The sequence below is a fragment of the Nematolebias whitei genome, chromosome 6 (genome assembly GCF_014905685.2).
Source record: "Nematolebias whitei isolate Nwh7 chromosome 6, NemWhi1, whole genome shotgun sequence".
In the NCBI taxonomy this organism is placed as follows: Eukaryota; Metazoa; Chordata; class Actinopteri; order Cyprinodontiformes; family Rivulidae; genus Nematolebias; species Nematolebias whitei.
This window is the reverse complement of record NC_056503.1, coordinates 13,620,941-13,639,667: the sequence shown is the minus strand read 5'-3', so window position 1 is coordinate 13,639,667 and position 18,727 is coordinate 13,620,941. Positions and strand designations below refer to the sequence as shown.

The window sequence follows — 18,727 nt, the reverse complement described above, 5'->3', positions numbered from 1 at the left end:
ATTTTAGTATTTATATATAGTGTTTTAAACCCTTCCCATACTCTTGCAATATTCTAAACAACGTTTCTAAACTCTAAACGCTCTAAAAGAGCACAGAATGTCATGATTTCAGCTCTCTGCCGTCTGCCAACGCTCTTGGCCACGCCCACTTCTCCTCTGCAGAGCGGAGATATGACACGCTGCCGGATGAATCTTCTCCTGCAGCTCTGGGCTGCACACAGGTGCAGCAGGTGCTAAATAATTTATTTTACATAAAAATTCCATGCCGATCGTGCGGCACATCCATCAATCAGCCAATTGTGTGTCATGTCCAATCTTACTTGGAAAAATCTCGATAGAGTGAGTCCGTGAAAAATGAACCATGAAGTAGCGAGGAACTACTGTACAGATGTTAACAAGAGGATGAACACAAACACCTGAGAGATACACCAGGTGGCAGAGGAGGAACTGATTACGTGTGGGAGAAAACACTGAGGAGAGCAGAAGCTAGGACACAAGACCATCCTCACATTTATAGGAACATGCTCTGTGGAAATTTAATAGTGACCCAAATATGAAGGATAAAATCAAACAAAATACCATAAATATAATTCACTTCTATTTTTATATGTGTCTTGAATTCAGGAAAATTGCAGCGTCTAAACAGAAAAGGCTTTTCATTGTCTGCTGCCATGTGTGTGTTTGTATGTTAGTAAAATATCTCATATACCAGTGGACAGATCTTCTTTTTTGTTTTGTTTGTTTTTTTCCCCTTGTCCTGTCCGGCATTGTGACCCTTAGAATTATTGTCTGAGTGTCAAAGTGACGCCCAACAGATTTACTTTCACAAGCAGAGCATTATGGCTGGCCTTAATGCTCTGCTTGATATATAAATTAAATTTTATTAGAATATGCTTTGGGTTTGTTTCAGATGTAATGGACACGGGGACAAAAAACAAAGAAGATAACAAAGCAGAAAAGTGAGAGAAGAGTTCAAAGGTAAAGAAGGAGAGGGGAATAGAGGAGAGAGAGAGAGAGGGAAAAAGAGAACACAGATCAACATCATTGAAGTCTGCCTCTAGACCTGCGGGAAAAAAAAAAAAAAACGACAAAACCGAGAAGCCACAACAACAAACAACATATATAATGATACTTATAACATCATTAGAAAGTATTTTATACAGTACATGGTAATACAATATATATTTGATGGCCACCACAACCCGACTGAGTGTGTATCTGATAAACACCTGAATCTAAACACCTGTGTGAGCATGCTTATCACTATAAGGTTTCTCCATAAAAATGTTCAATAGTGGATGTGGGGACCCATAAACCCGTCCCCACAGGACACGAAGGCAACACAGGGAAGACCGGAACCACAGACACACAGCGGTCCCTAAGCCCGGAACTCCAGGAGTCCCCCAACAGGGACACCCGCACCCCCCAGAGAGAGAAACAAAGGGAAGCCCCGGGCGACCCCCAGCAACAACAATGCAGAAACCCCCAGGAGGCCGTAGCGACAAGTCAACAGGCCCCGCTGGCAAGATGCCCCTCCAGAGTAGATCCGGCCATGGACACCAAGCCCCGAGTCCTGAGGTCATACCACCCCCCAACAGAGGCCCGACAGAGCCAGGGCACCCAGGCCCCCGCAGGCAGCCACCAGGGCGGGCCTGCACACACCTCACCACCCAGCCCCAGCTGCTGAGAGCCGCCAATGCACCGGCAGCAGGGGGCCCACCACCGGAGGGAAGCACGAATGGGGGGCCAAAACTGATCCAAGAGAGGGGACCACCTAAAACCCAACCTGAGACAAACAGGCACACAGAGACAGCCCGACAGAGCCTCTGTCGGGCCCAGTGGACAGATCTTAATGAAACTATCTGATAAATAATGATTGTAAGTCTACAACAGATTTTGGAGGCAGTTCAATTTTAGGATGGGCACAATAACCTTAGGAATTTTGCGAATAGACAGAGAAATAATCACATACATGATTGCCTGCCTTTCATGGTAGCAGGTGATAACTATATACAGTGTTTGGGACCACGCCCAACCACGATAACTGAAAAGCCGTGAAGTAGGGATACAGTAGCTCAAGTTCAAGTTCAGTTCAAGTTCAGTAAACTTTGTCAGGACAGGCTGTAATCACACTCATCACCTGTTACTCCCATTCTTTCTCCTTGAATAAATAATTTAAACTTAAATGATGTAACGTTTTAAATAAACAATTCATACAGCATGGATTGTTAATTTAAAATGTTACAGTATTTAAATTTAAATTGTAGAGAAGGGAAGTGCAGCAGGACATCAAAGGGATGTCACACAGCTTCAGCTCTGCAGCACGGAGCAGAAATGTACTTCATGATCAATTCCACTTCAACAACTGAAAATGAAGTTCTAAAATAATTAAAAAATAACTTTGAACACTTGTATATTTCGTGATTATGGTGATTTTTACGACGTGACAAACTTTGAATTTTAAGTTGGAAGACAAAAAGTCGATCAGTGCATCTGGACAGCAAAGGCTCTAGTTTGAAGAAGTCTTTTGGATGAAAGACGAAACATTTCTACTTTATTTGTTTGTTTTGCTTTTTTGGATGTCCAGAGGACCAGACTTAACTTTTTTAGATTTTTCTGCCTGGATTATTGAGCATGCATCAGGATATTTTGGACAGCAAAGGGTTAACCTTCACAAAGCTGCTGCAGGAGAAATGTGTGTGTGGCAGAGAAGGAAATCAGCTGCAGGAGGGAGCTTCCCCTGCACTTGTGGGCTGCACACATGGTGCAAAATCATTTAAAATAATTTATTTTAAATAAACAACTCGTGGGCAGCACGGCGGCACAACTGGTAGAGCTGATGAGAGAAGGTTGCCGGTTCAAATCCCGGTCCGGAGGCCTTCCTGGGTGGAGTTTGTATGTTCTCCCTGTGCATGCGTGGGTTTTCTCCAGGTGCTCCAGTTTCCTCCCACAGATCAAAAACATGCACGTTAGGCTGATTGGTAACTCTAAATTGTCTCTAGGTGTGAGTGAGAAAGTGAATGGTTGTTTGTCTCATTTGTCTCTATGTGTCTCTGTGATGGACTGGAGACCTGTCCAGGGTGTCCCCCGCCCCTCACACAGTGATTGCTGGACATGGGCACGGGCGACCCCCGTGACCCAAAATGGAAGAAGTGGGTAAAAGATAATGGATGGATAAACAACTCATGGCTCATCCATCAATCTGCCAAATGTGTGATGTCCAGTCTTACTTTGAAAAACTGTGATATAACGAATGCGCGATAAACCAACCTGAAAGTAGCGAGGGACTGCTGTATGTCAAAAAAGTAAACCCCACAGACAAGCCAGCTCAAAGCAAATCAAAGTCAGCTCTATCACATTCAACCTTATGCACTGCATTAAAAAAGATCAAACAACGTAGCACAAATACACTAAGAACTTCAACAATGTTCATACTTCCTGCTACTGTTCATGCCAAAGTTTAAAACTAAGATTTTTTTTGTTAAAGCAATGAAAGTTGTGGCTGTTTTGGGCATATTTTGACAACATGCAATATTGTGGAATCTCATGTGATCATTTAGTGATAGACGAATGAACACACACACATGATCACCTACCTTTCATGGTGGGGGAGAATAAGAGTCCAATTAATTTACCAATGGTAAATATAAAACCATACATACTTTTAAAAAGTTAAGGAAGTTTTTGATTCTGTTTAAAAAAGGCACTTTTAAACCTTTTGTTATTGATGGAGAATAAAAAGGACATACTTTTTTCACAGTAAGCTCCAGTAAATCCAGAGGAGCACGTGCAGACTCCGCTCACATGGTCACAGAGAGCTCCATTCTGACACTGACACTGCTGAGCACAGTCTTGACCAAAGCTGCCGTTCATGCACTCTGCAGAGGACAGTGAGGGTGAGATGAACATATTCAGCAACATGAGACATGATGTTATCAACTACCTAAAATAATCTACTCAAAAATCCCAAATATAAAATTGACGGTAATAAAAACACGATTTAATATTAAAATTCCCCATACAATAAATTTAACTGCACAGACATTAAATACAAAATATGCTTTAAGCACAATTGCCCCTAGGTGGCAGCATATGCTAAATATTTTCAAGCTCTGCCACCATCCATCCATCATACATACATCCATTTATCTTTACCTGCTTCTTCCTTTTTTGGGTCATGGGGGTCACTGGTGCCCATGTCCAGCAGTCACTGTTCGAGAAGCGGGGGACACCCTGGACATGTCTCCAGTCCATCACAGGGACACATAGAGACAAACAAACATTCACTCTCTCACTCACACCTAGAGACAATTTAGAGTTACCAATCAGCCTAACATGCATGTTTTTGGTCTTTTGGAGGAAACTGGAGTATCCAGAGAAAACCCACGCATGCACAGAGAGAACATGCAAACTCCACCCAGAAAGGTCCCCAGGCCGGGATTTGAACCAGGACGACTTGCTCGCTGAGAGGCAGCAGCTCTACCAACTGCACCACCGTGCTGCCTGCTCTGACACTACTGATTCATTACTTACTCTCTTCGCATTGGTCTCCAGTGTAGCCTTCCTTACACACACACTGGCCACTGACTGGGTTGCAGCCCAGAGAGCGTTCCTGGCACTGACATCTACTGGTGCAGCTGGGGCCCCAGAAACCTGCTTCACATGCTGTATCACAAGAAAACAAAAAGGCACACTGTTCTGATGCTATATCTTGGTTGTTTTTTTGCCTATTCTGCTACATGGTCTGCATGGTGTCATTTGTCTGCCCACTAAATTCCTACAAGTTGCACCCTCGTGGCCTCTTTAGGCAGCAGGACAGAGGCAGAGTCCAGTCTTTGGGACAGAAATTGCACCAGGGTGGCAAGAACAGGGTGAACAGGGTGTCAAACAACCTGCTCCAAATAAAACCTGCAGGACACGCTATGTGCAACAGATAATTTATCAAAAGACTTTTTTTAACATGACGCTTCATAAAATACAAATGTAGACACGTCCAAATTATTTAAACCCTGATTTAAAGTGACAGAATCACAACAAAAATGTGAAATGTTTAAAAACAGTCTCTTTATGGAAAATAAATGGTAATTTTGAATTTGAATGACAGGACTGCAGTCAGTATGTCGGACTTCAAAACAACATATAGTTTATGTTAGTTATGTGCAATATATATCATGTGCATTTAAGCTTATATTAATGCCTTGAAATACTTATTCATACTAATTCATCCTACTTGAAAAGTTATATTCTACCATGTTGTTGTTTACTATATTTATTTTGGATCCTGTGAATATTATATTTCTTTTTCACCTTTTGTTATTGTATTAGTTGATTTAAAACTTTATAAACTTTTGGAATCAACCATGTTGATTAGCAAAACAGCTCATGAACTACTCAACAGATTTGAACGATACTCTCAGAAAGTAATCATTGGATATACATCTACAGCTAATTAGCTTCTGGAACCAATCCAATACAGGATGTCCACCCCCACCTGAGTTTATAAACTATAAAAATGGCTATAATTCAGTCAGTTTTAAAGTTATTGAGATGAAACTTGATGTGATAATGTCTGAGAGTTGTTCCAAACATACTGTGCAGGATCCTTGCTTTAAACCTCAACCTGATGGACTCAACACTGTTTGTCTGTTAGCAAATATCTCATGAGCCACTGGGCAAATTTTAACAGAAAAGAGCGTGTAAAATGGGTGTTTAAAACTTTTGCATGCATGGCTGTAGGTAATATGCATTTATTCTAGAAATCCTACTTTTATTTTATTATGTTGCTGATGTCAAATAAAAATAATTGCAAACAGATTTTTCATATTCAGATTTTGATGCCTTGCATTCAACCAAAAAAAAAAAAAAAAGTTTTAATGTTTTTGTCTTAGAGATGATTAGAATAAATCTGATCAGATCAACATCCATCCATCCATTATCTTTACCCGCTTATTCCATTTTGGGTCACGGGGGTCGCCGGTGCCCATAGTCCAGCAATCACTGTGCGAGGGGTGGGGTACACCCTGGACGGGTTGCAAGTCCATCACAGGGACACATAGAGACAAATGAGACAAATAACCATTCAGTCTCTCACTCACACCTAGGGACAATTTAGAGTTACCAATCAGCCTAACATGCATGTTTTTGGTCTGTGGGAGGAAACCGGAGCACTCGGAGAAAACCCACGCATGCACGGAGAGAACATGCAAACTCCACCCAGAAAGGCCCCCGGACCGGGGTTTGAACCAAGGACCTGCTCGCTGAGAGGCAGCAGCTCTACCAGTTGTGCCACCGTGCTGCCCATCAGATCAACAATTAAGCATTTTTTATGAACATTTACACATAAACATAACTTATGTCAAAGTTCATGTTTAATAATCCAGGTAGATAAATCCAACAACGTTAAGTCAGATCTTCTGGATGTTTTTTTTGTGTTGAAACGTTTCATCTTTCATCCAAAGGACTTCATCAGTCCGAGGAGCCACAACAAACTCAGTCTTATAAATAGCACCTTCACATAGTGGGTCAACCAGTTCGATGGTGCTCAAATGGTTTCTGGAGTCCGCCCTCTCCCTCACCAACTCATCTGAGGCAGCCATGGCCAAAGTGGTTGCTAACGCTGCTAACGCTGCTAACGCTGCTAACGCTATCTTCCATCTGCCTGCATGGACCAAACTCTACGGACCCATTCAGTTTCGTGGGGAAATCTTGGATGGTCTCTGTCTACCAGACCCGGATCTGGACTGAGGTCTGTGAGGGCAGCTGCTGCGGTCCTTATTAACATCAAGATGTTGACTGGACCTGCTAACAAGACCTGCTAAGCTGCTAACAAGACCATGCCGCTAACAGAACAGAACCATGATGTTAAAAGAAACTCACTGCTAACAGAATCACACTGTAGATGTATTTCTTTTTCAACTTTGGTGCCTTGTTTTTTTTTAGTATTTTAGTAGAATTTTTAAATATGTGTTTAATATTTTAGTAGTATTGTTTTCTGTTTTTTTAGTATTTTAGTAGTATTTTTTTAGTATGCTTTTAGTATTTTTTTAAATGTTTATAGTATGTTAGTAGTATTTTTTATATATGTTTTTAGTATTTTATTAGTATTTTTAGTATGTTTTTAGTATTTTAGTAGTATTTTTAATGCTTTTTTTAGTATGTTAGTAGTATTTCCTTATATGATTTTTAGTATTTTAGTAGTATTTTTAATGTTTTTTTAGTATGTTAGTAGTATTTACTTATATGATTTTTAGTATTTTAGTAGTATTTTTAATGTTTTTTAAGTATGTTAGTAGTATTTTTCATGTTTTATTTTATGGTAGTAGTATTTTTAATGTTTTTTAGTATATTAGTAGTATTTTTAGTACGTATTTTGTATTTTAGTATAATTTTTTTTAATGGTTTTTTTTTGTATGTTAGTAGTATTTTTTTTATATATTTTTTAGTATGCTAGTAGTATTTTTAGTATGTTTTTAGTGTTTTTGCTGCATGCTTTGATATTTCTTGTTGTTTTTTTTTGTTTGTTTTTTTTGGCGAGTTCAGACGGTTCTTCTCGTCCTAAGAATTTCATCGCATTGTTGACCTTGTGTTGATTTTGCATAAGACGTTAAACCAAACCTGAACTCCTTTGGCTGATGAAGTCTTTTGGATGAAATACTAAATGTTTCAACACAAAGAAACAGTCCAGGGGACCTGACTTAACTTTGTTGGATAACTTGTGTGTTTACATACATATAAAACGAGTGTCAATCAGTGATCAGATAACAATTTCTGGGACTCAATTTTATTGTACACCTTAGACATTCATTCATAACATCCTCATGACATTCACATATAGGAACTTGAGGTGGGCACATGGCTATGGGTGGTGGGATGACCTTACTCTCACCCCCTGTGCCTGTGCTCACTTACAACGGTTGCATTTAGACACTAGGGTTTGGATAGAGTTGGGGTGGAGGGGAAACTGGCATCATGCCAGCCTTTGCTCCTTCTTTCCTTTTTAATGGCACTATACAACAACACACATCAACAGCACATCTAGGGGCGGGGGTGTATGTATCGGGGTCTTATTTTTTTATTTTTTTTCCTCCCCCCCCTAGTTCCCTAACTGCCATTCCGGGGGTGGGGTCCGGGAGAAGGGCAGGCCGTCGATTGTTGACCAGGACTATGTGGGGGTTCGGGGTCTGGGGGATTGCCGTGGGCAGTGCTGGCGCTGTGCTCTCCCTGGGGTTGTTTGGACCCCCTGAGCTTGGCTCTTGGGTGCCATGGTTGGCCCGCTGGCCGGGGTGGCTGCCGGGGCCTGGCAGGTGGTCGGCTGGGGGCATGTGCTTGGTTGTTGGCGGTGTGTGGGGGTGGTCGGTGGCGTGTCCTCTTCGTGGTGGGGGGTGTCCTGTCGGCTGGGCGTGGCCTGGGCCGGGTCTGGGGTATTGGCTCCTCTCCGCTCGAGAATGAATGGGTCTACCTCCTGGGTTTGGGCATGGGCTGCCCCCTGTAGAGGGCGGGTACATGTCTTGGACCTGGGGGGTATAGAGTGCGTATCGGGAATAAGAATGAAATGTATCGTTATTGTATGTCTTTGAGTGAGTGAGTGTGAGAATAAGGCTGGGACTGTGTGATTGTGTCTGTGTATGAATGGGTATTTGTTAGGCCGAGACTCGGACTGCCCCCTCTTTGATACAACTGCGGGTGCTTGGCATCGCGCCCCTATCGCGCGGCCCCCTGGTGGGGTGTGCCCTTGCCTGCCGGCGCGCTTGGGGCCCTTGGAGTCGGGGGCTGGGCGCTTGGGCGTGTGTCGGCTCGGCCTGGTGTCTGCCTGGTGGGGCTCGGGTCCTCTGGCCCTGTCAGGCCTTGGCCTGGGTGTTGTGGGTCCTCGGTGCCCGGGCCTCCATGCCCGGGCCTGGACCTGCATAGGTGCGGCGGGTTCCGACGGGGGCCTATGAGTTCGTCGCTGTTGGCCCCGGGGGGTCACTGTATGTGGTCGCTGGTGGGGTTCTTCCAGCTCTCCCCTGTGGTCCAATCTGGGGGGTGGGCGAGTGGTTCGTCCTGTGTGGGTGGCTCTGGGGGCTCCGTGGTCGGGGTCCCTCCTGGGGTCTTGGCCTCTGGTCCCCCCTTTTTCATCTGCCTCTGTCTTGGGGATCGGGTCTCTGCTGCTTCACAGTTACTATTAAATGTTCTATTAGAGAAGCCTTATACACTTATGCATGCTCACAACCACACACAAATAGATGCAGGGATGCTTATGTAGGCTTTATATGTAGATATATAGATATGTATATGAATGTATGTTCATATGTATGTATGTATGTATATAGGCGTAGGTATGGGTATATATATTTATGGAAACTTACTGCAAAGCCATGAATATTTTAAGTTCTTTATACATATGTATTTTGTTGCTGTGTTTTGTCATGTTCTTTGCAGGTGAACAGACAGTGGCCGGGTGTTTTGCCATGTGCTCTCTTTGTATATATTTCTTATATTTTGGCTGATGAAGTCTTTTGGATGAAATACTAAATGTTTCAAAACAAAGAAACAGTCCAGGGGACCTGACTTAACTTTGTTGGATAACTTGTGTGTTTACATACCGTCAAAGGTCAAAGGTCAAAGGTCAAAAAGGTGAGTTCACACAAGTTTTGTGTGAACTCACCTTTTTGACAGAGGTTTCCCATGAAGCCTGACTTGCAGTCGCACAAACCGGTTTGCTTGTTGCAGGAGGCCCCATTGTCACAGTCAGGACAAGCATGTTGGCACCTTAGTCCCCAGAATCCATTGGGGCAGTCTGGGAAGCAGCAAGTTAATTTCAACTAAATGGAACAGTAAGTAATTCCTGTTGGTCATTTCAGGTAAACTCCTGCAGTCAGTCGTGCTTAAAACTGTTGAAAATTTGCAAATCGGTTCAGCAAAAAGGAAAAGTGCATTGTTGTTCAATGACTTACAAATATGGTAAATTTATAATGTCAGTGAGTTTAAACTAGACCTCGTGGACTTGTGTTTTCTCTTCAAACTATTATTAAAGCACTGTGTGACAAGATAAATACCTTCTTGACATGAATTTCCTGTCTTCCCAGCTGGACAAATGCACTCTCCAGTTACAGGATCACAGGGAGCTCCTTGGCAGTCGCAGGTCAGGCGACAGTTTTCACCGTAGCTTCCTGCTTGACATGCTGATAATAAACAGGCAGAAGAAAATTAAAAGCAGAGCGAGACAACACAGTAGTCAGTCATGGTGAAACACAAGAGAAAACGGCTGCAAATCACTGAAACGAGAACTGCACAAGTGAAAACTCTGAGAAAGTTTACTTGTACTTCAGCCAAAACCTTCCGAAGGAGTGACCAAAGTAAATCATCCCTGTCAGGATCCAACATGCAACTTGAGCTTCAGAAAATCCAGAAAAAATAAATTATACACTTTTTTCAAGGTTTTTAGATCAACTCAGCTGGGCCTTTGCTCTCTGTAATAACGCTGACATATTTTAGAGTAATTCTGCTCTGTTATTTTAGCCCAGTCACAAATCAAATTTCATCTCATAAAAAAAAAAAAATCATCAACACCCGTTGGAACACGGAAAAGAGGGTTGAACTTTTCATCAACTTTCAGCATAAACAGCCACAGGACACCCTGCTGTGCAGGAACAGTCGTGTGTGTGATTGTGCAGCTTAGAAAAACAAGAAGACCTACACATCCAGCTGGAATCAAGACAAAGACGTATTTATTTCACCTTCTCAATGCATTTCAACATCAACAACAGCGAAGAGAAGATAACAGAGTATATGGATGTAGAAAGTGAAAACCCCTGGACCTGTTGTGAAAGTACTGAACCTCAATGTGTTACTTTGTGTTTGTGTGTGACAGAAGAAAGGGTGCACATTTGCAAACAATAACTCCAGGTGTCAACAGGTGTCTGCATGAAGGCCCACACACTTCATCTATCACACATGCACTACTGTAGTTCATGATGACAACGTTATGATGACATCAGTGTACTGTAGTTTTATTTTAATAGAAGAGAACCCAACATTAATATGTTTTGAATATATCTAAGGCCGAACATTTTATGATTGTTAAAAAAAAAAACAATGGACTTACTGACTTCACATCAACTTTATTATATATGTATGTGTGTGTGTGTGTGTGTGTGTGTGCGTGCGTGCGTGCGTGCGTGCGTGTGTGTGTGTGTGTGCAAATGTTTGTCTCACCCAGCTGACACTGATCTCCATGAAGGCCTGCACGACACCGTTTGCTGCATTCACCAGTCGTGGGGTCACATGACCCCCCACCTGGACAGTCACATGGCTGCTCACAGCCGGCACCAAAAAAGCCTGGATCACACTCTACATCCGGTTACAGGACACGGAGAAGAATAAATGATTACAAAACACACATGTGGTACGCCAAGGTCCCCTGTTGCTGAAGGACTTGGACAGTGAATCGTAGTTTTCCAGAGGAGTGTTTTTCTGGACTGGATTTTAAAGGGGAATGCAAGTGAAACATAATGTTGTTGTCCTGATGCTGCTCAATAGTACAGGTAAATAAATCTAACAAGGATGAGTCACGTCCTCTGGACAGATTCTTCTTTGTTGCAATGTTTCATCTTTTATCCAATCATCTTACAATTCTGTTACTACATCATTCAGCTCTCTGTAAATAGCAAGCAGCCATCAAAGCAAACAATCAATTGTTAGGCTGATGGTCCTCCTTTTGCATGTGAACAACTAGTTCTGGATGTCACCAGTAAACTGGTTGATCCACTATGAGAAGGGGCTATTCATAAGACCGAGTTTGTTGCAGCTCCTCAGACTGATGAAGCCTTTTGGATAAAAGACGAAACATTTCAACAAGAAGAATCCATCCAGAGGACCTGACTCAGCCTGGTTAGATTCATCTACCTGTCTGTCTAAAACATGTCTCACTTGTAAAAGAGTCTCCGAGGCTCAGTGTGATTAATCTGTATAAATAAAGGTCGAATGAAAAAGAGCTCTGCAAAGCTTATCTGAATCTGCAAAAAAGAATCAGAACTTTATCACATTCATACACTGATGGGACACACATAGGATACAATGAGGGGTTCAGTGTCTTGCCCAGGGACACTTTGGCATGTGACTGCTGGTGGAATCGAACCCCCAACTTTCACATTGGAGGACTCTAACCACTCAGCCACAGCTGCCCTTAAATAATAATAGATAATGTTTGTGGTGAAAATATTCTAATGGATAAGAGTTATTACACACACTGTGTAGAAGAACAGCGTTGTATTTTTGTCTGAGGTTGTGCAGTGACAGAGCGGGGGGAGCCTTTTTATCCATCACCAGGTGCAAAGGCGGAGCCAGGGTGTGGCCAATGGTGGCCTTGGTCGCCATAGATTATTCTTTGGCCTCCACACTGGCCACCCCAGTCATTTGAGGCAACTATACTTTTAAGCAATATAAAAACTAGAAAGCAAGTTTACGGTATGTATCTATGTATGTATATGGAAGCGGCCATCTTTGATTATGACCTGGCAACCTAATTTTTGAAAGAAATCGTTCTTATTTTTATGTCTGGATACTCCTACACACCAAAATAAAACTCGGTACCTTGCTTATTTTTCAAGTTGTCGTACTCAGAATATGCACGGACGGACAGAACTATGTCCAATTCTCCATTTTGACTCCACAATGGGAGAAAAAAACATTTTGTGAAAGTCTGCTAAAAGACTTTGGCGTCTTTAACAACTTTTCGGTTATAGACCATTAAATCAATACAACCTTTTAAGGAAACAGACTATTACCCCACAATGAGGTTGTACAGTACTACTTGAACCGACAAAACTTGATTTTTTTTTTCAAAATTTCATTCTTTTAATTTGTCAACCCTGTATTGTGACCTCTAAAACACCTTCCAGCTGAGTCAACTGGGGAGGCTAGCTCACCTGAAAGTGTTTACATTTCAGTTAAAACATAAATGACGCTCGGTGAAGAGCTCAGACCTTTTTCACACCGCAGACCGTGGTGCGCAGCCTTACAGAAACAGCTCCCAGTTTTGGGGTCACAGGCAGAGGAATGTTCTTGGACACAGTCACATTCTTTGGAACAGCTCGCACCATGGGTCCACCTGGGACAAGCTAAAGGGTTGGTCCAAAACACAAAGTAGTGTTTATTGAAGCAGTTCAACACTTTAAAAACAAATAAAATAAATTCTCATGACAACTTCTGTTTGGTAAAGTTTAGCTGGTAGCAGTGGTGTAGTACGTCTTTGTAGTGGGTATACTGTGCTTAGAAACCAAAGTACACCGGTGTAATCAGCAATTTTGATTGTTAAACACAACGAACATTTCAAAATTTCTTTGATGCTTATATTTGAATAAATGTTCAACAAACTTTGTACAACAGTTGGCTCTGTATTAAAAACACGCTACAGAATTTATAAAAGTATTAAAGCAAAACATGTTCAAGTATTAAGTAGTAAGTACAGAAGTATTAAGCATACCATAATTTGCTGGATAAGCGAATGTAATAAACAAGTGCAGACAGATTGTTACGGAAGCGTTTAACTGCCATTTAACATATCAATGACATGTGCCTAATGATATGTCATGTATCACTGGGCACTGTTAAGTGGGTATACTGCAATTCTCAAGCTTTTCTAGTGGGTTTACACCGTATGCCCACGTATCACGTACACCACTGGATGGTAGCTAGGAGCAGAAAATAATCTCAACTATTGAATTTCATTTGCAGTACGAGACAAATAAATCCACCATGTCATCATAATGAAAGATTTTGGACGGTCCGAGTTTGACCAACTTTACTGACATTCCTCTAAATCATGCTGCACTGTTCATATGAATATCTTTGTTTTTTCCACCTTAGTTTGAGTTGACAAAATTTTCTGAAATAATACTGACGCATTAAAAATCAAGCACATACTCCAGGAGAAAGGCTTTTAAATACTCAAGCGCCGCACCATCCAAATCACTGAGGCTGAATCTTGGCAAAACTTGTCCCACCTCATCAATAAACGCTGAACTGCACTCCACCCTGTCCCTCTCGACACTGGCTTCGTGTTAGGTACAGCTGCAGGCTCTGGTTACACCCTCCCCACCCTCTCGTTGTCCCACTGCAGCGTGGAACAGACAGCTGCTGATAATTTTTGTGCACATTCTTCCATCGGTCAGTTTAGTCCTCGAAGTCTGGGCAGCTTTAACCTCAAAGAATAAAAAAGCCAACCCTCTCCCAAAATGTCCATCCGGAGGTTTTGGAGCACTCCTAAAACGCTAGGAGACGTCAATGGGGTGACAGAGGAGCTGAAGAATCTTTACTACAAGAGGCTGCTGCCGATAGAGAAACACTACTCCTTCCATCACTTTCACTCACCGAGCTACGAGGATGCAGACTTTGACAACAAGCCGATGGTGCTGGTGATGGGTGAGTACTCAACAGGAAAGACAACTTTCATCAGGTATGACGTGCAGCTGATAGTGTGTTTGAAACCTCAAGGATGGCACTTGTGTTGGTTTACACTGTGTGTATTCTTAGGTATCTCATAGAGGAAGACTTTCCTGGTAGCAGAGTTGGTCCGGAGCCAACCACTGACTGCTTCACAGCCCTCATGTATGGAGAAAAGACTCAAACCATTCCTGGGAATGCCCTAACAGTGGATCCAAAAATGCCCTTTCGCAACCTTGATCCATTTGGAAACTTGTTTCTAAACAGGTGAGGTGGAATGGGCAGGTAAAGAAAGCCTGAGAAATAAAAGAAGAAGAAAAGTGTGTCTTTTCTAATCTGTTAATGTTGTCTGTCACTGCATGTGCATTTGAGATGCCTGAACCCAAACTAATAGATTAAACCTTGTGTTTTTCTTTGCAGATTTCAGTGTGTCCAGATGCCAAATCCAGTCCTTGAAAGTATCAGCATAATTGACACACCAGGCATCTTAACAGCTGCAAGAAGAAAACTTAGCCGAGGTGAGACAGAATGCTTACAATGATGCTGTTGGTGTTAGAAAGCATTGTTAAATCTTTGCTTCCAGGTAATTAGGGATAAACCAGTGGTGTATTCCATGTGATACACAGGCATATGGAGTATACCCACTAGAAAAGCTTGGGAATTTTAGTATACCCTAAAAGTGCCCAATGACACGTGACATATGAATGGGCATGTGTCATTATCAACACATTTGGAACATTTTATGGACACATTGAGTTGGTTAAACCTGTTTTTTGTATAATTAATACTTCAGTACTTACTACTTAATACTTACTTTGATACTGTTTTATAAGATCTATAACATGTTTTTAACACAAATCCAACAGTTGTACAAAGGTTGTTGTACATTTATTCAAATATAAGCATGAGAGAAATTTGGAAATGTCCAATATGCTTAAAAATCATAATAAATTGACAATTACATTGTACTAACCGGTGTACTTTGGTTTCTAAGCACAGTATACCCAGTACAAAAATGCAGACTACACCACTGGAATAAAGTGTTATCAAAGCATTACATTTCAGTGAGAAAAGCCACATGAAAAGCTAAATTAAATGGGAATTAATGGCCTAATGTAAAACACTTGGAGGAAAGGAGCTACATTGTTTTTAAAATGCATTTATCTGTGGGTGTAACTAAGATGGCTTGAAACCAGTTTGGACCACTGGGATGACTTACATGGTCATGTATTCCTGCAGGCTGCTTGGTTTTCACCCTTACACACTGCTCTAATGAAAACCCCGTGTTTCCTTATGCTCAGGCTACGACTTCCCAGCTGTACTGCGCTGGTTTGCAGAGCGTGTGGATCGGATCATCCTCCTGTTTGACGCTCATAAACTGGACTTCTCGGATGAGCTCACCCGGGCCTTTGGGGCTCTGTACAGCTATGAGGACAAGCTGCGTGTGGTTCTCAACAAAGCTGACACAATAGACTCTCAGCAGCTCATGAGAGCGTATGGCGCCCTCATGTGGTCACTGGGTAAAGTGTTTCGAACCCCTGAAATCCTGCGTGTTTATATTGGATCTTTCTGGTCGGAGCCGAGGCAGGCGTGCGATCACTACCAGCTGATTGAGCTAGAGGAGGAGGATCTGCTGGCTGATGTGAGGAACCTGCCACGCAATGCAGCAGTGCGCAAGCTGAATGACTTGGTGAAGAGAGCTCGCTTAGTCAGGGTAAGAACCTTAAATCTAGGACTGCATTCACAAACACTGTTTTTACAGTAATTTCTTGCCTGGTTTGTTCTCTTCCCAGGCTCATGCACACATCATCAGCTTTCTGAAGCAGGAGATGCCAAGAGTTTTTTGCAAAGAAAGAAAGAAGCACAACCTGATATATCAGCTTCCTGTGATTTTTAGAAATATCCAGCAGCAGCATCGAGTCCCAGCTGGAGACTTCCCAGACTGCACCAAGATGCAGGTCAAACAAAATGTTTTACTAACTGCATGACTACAACAGTTTATACAATGTATTCACTGTAAAGTGTTGTGTGAACCTCACAAGACTGTATCCATGTTTTAGGAAAAACTTTTGGGTCAGGACTTCTCAAAGTTCAAGAAACTGAAGCCCAGCCTGATGGCTTCTTTAGATAAACTCCTGACCTCAGATGTAGCCAAGCTGGTTCCCTTACTCCAACTGCAGGAGGAGAAGAAGAAATCCCTCCCCAGTGTGTTGGATGGAGAATTTTTAGGAACTTTCAGGCGTGAGCATTTCACACAAGACCCATTTAAGGAAATCGCCAAAGACGACGAGAGCAGCGAGATGGATTTGGACGAGTGGGCTGTGGAGAAATACAAACCCAAATACGATGAGATTTTCTACAGCCTGAGTCCTCGTGACGGAAAACTCAGAGGCACCAAAGCCAAAGAATGGATGACAACCACTCTTCTGCCTCATTCTGTGCTCGCTCACATCTGGAGGCTGGCAGATGTTGATAAAGACGGCATGTTGGACGATGAGGAGTTCGCTTTGGCGGTCCATCTTATTGAGGGAAAGCTAGAAGGACACTGGCTCCCTAAAGAGCTTCCCTCTCATCTGGTGCCACCATCCAAACGGCCGAATACACCGAGTGACGCATCAGTTTAATCCTTGTATACAAAACCATGAATATCTGAAGAATAGTCACGTAAATGTGTACTAAATGTTCTTAATATAAACTATACATGCATACTTGTAATATTGTTCCTAATGTCACTAAAACAACAATCGTGCTAGTAATTCTTTCATACTTATTAGCACAACACAATCTGTTTGTATTTTATATTTCACCCACCTAGATGGCAAAAACGGCCATATAATCCTGGAGAGCAGAAACAAGCTCCATACAAACGATGGCAGGGTCCGTTGTTGGGACAAGTGCACTTTCTTCTACAGTGCCTTCCAAAATACCCCCGAGGACAACCTGTTAGTACAAACAATGCCAGAAAGTGTGTTACACTTTAAAAATACAATCTCTGTTTGTCACAAAATCATTTTTTCGAAGAAATAACAAGTTTTTTGCGAACCATTTGAAGTCACTCAGTAATGAAAGAAGATTTTGCTTGATGGTGACGTTTGTTGTCATTTGTAAAACATTCAAATTGAAACCTTTTCTGTGACGTTATAAATATTGTATGCTTTGTAAACCTTTGTAATTTGTGTTCATTTATATTTTACAGTGAAAGTCTAACACTTAAATTAAGGATCCACTTCCAAATGTTTATTGCAAGACTATTGAACTGGTGGCCCAGGGGCCAAATCAGGCCCACTGGTGAACTCAGTTCGGCCCACCAATGGGTTCATTTTTAAATAAAACTAGATTGTAAACCATAAAACAAACTTATTTAATGACATTAAGTGCTGGATGTCCGGCCCCTGAGCTCATGTCTTTCAATAACAGTGCCCCCGTTGAGAAATCTAGTTGAATAGCCCTGCTCTATTGCGTGCTTGTCCACTCCTGTGTGTATTTTGAAACAATCCCAGCTCCTAGCCAATTTCAGTTTTTATTCCTAGCTTTTTTTTTTATTATTATTATAAAATTTAACTTTTGTACAGTGAAAGCCTATTCTCCTCTAAATCTCAGTGTGGAAGTCAAGTCTGTGTGTTCCACTCTATGTGGAAGTCAGCTCTGTTTGTCTTCCATATAGATTTTAAAACCAGTATGATGGCCACACAGAGGACTGAGTGCTACTCACAATAACAGCATAATAAGAGGGGGACAACTGGACATGGAGGCTTCCTTCCCCATTTAACGATGGGAGGGTTGGCTTTACAAAGATGACTTCTTTTACTTTAGCAAGCAGCCATCAGGGCACTGACGGTCATTAGGTTGATGGTTCTCATTTTGCATGTGAACAGCTAGTTCTGGATATCACCAGAAAACTGATTGATCCACCATGAGAAGGTGCTATTTATAAGACTGAGTTTGTTGCAGCTCCTTAGACTTAAGAAGTCTTTGGAATAAAAGAAAAAATGTTTCAACAAAGAAGCATCTGTCCAGAGGACCTGACTCAACCTGGTTAGATTTATCACATTGTCTATCGCACTGACTGAGCTGACTGCTCATTTTTGTGTTGTCTAGTTCGCTGTGGTGGTTATTTTGAAGTGAGTTGACTCAAAATAGCAGTTTAGTCACACAGTAGATGTATATCCACTGATTACTTTTGAATTGACCTCTCTAAGTGGCTTTAAACATCTGTTAAGTTTGATGGGAAAAACCAATGCAGACATGTTCTTGTTTTTAGTTTTCTACATCGCCTTACAACCTAGATGTTTTTTTGTTACATTTT

At 41.9% G+C, this 18,727-nt stretch overlaps 1 protein-coding gene across 1 annotated transcript; it reads left to right on the top strand.

The window, feature by feature from the left end:
- The first annotated feature begins 14,213 nt into the window (after window positions 1-14,213).
- LOC119411116 (EH domain-containing protein 2-like) lies at window positions 14,214-17,120 on the top strand. The gene is made up of 6 exons (XM_037678043.1): window positions 14,214-14,434; window positions 14,512-14,688; window positions 14,842-14,939; window positions 15,723-16,135; window positions 16,215-16,379; window positions 16,482-17,120. Exons 1-6 carry the CDS (start codon window positions 14,214-14,216, stop codon window positions 17,043-17,045), a joined length of 1,638 nt encoding a protein of 545 aa, XP_037533971.1. The 3' UTR covers window positions 17,046-17,120.
- The last annotated feature ends 1,607 nt before the right edge of the window (window positions 17,121-18,727 follow it).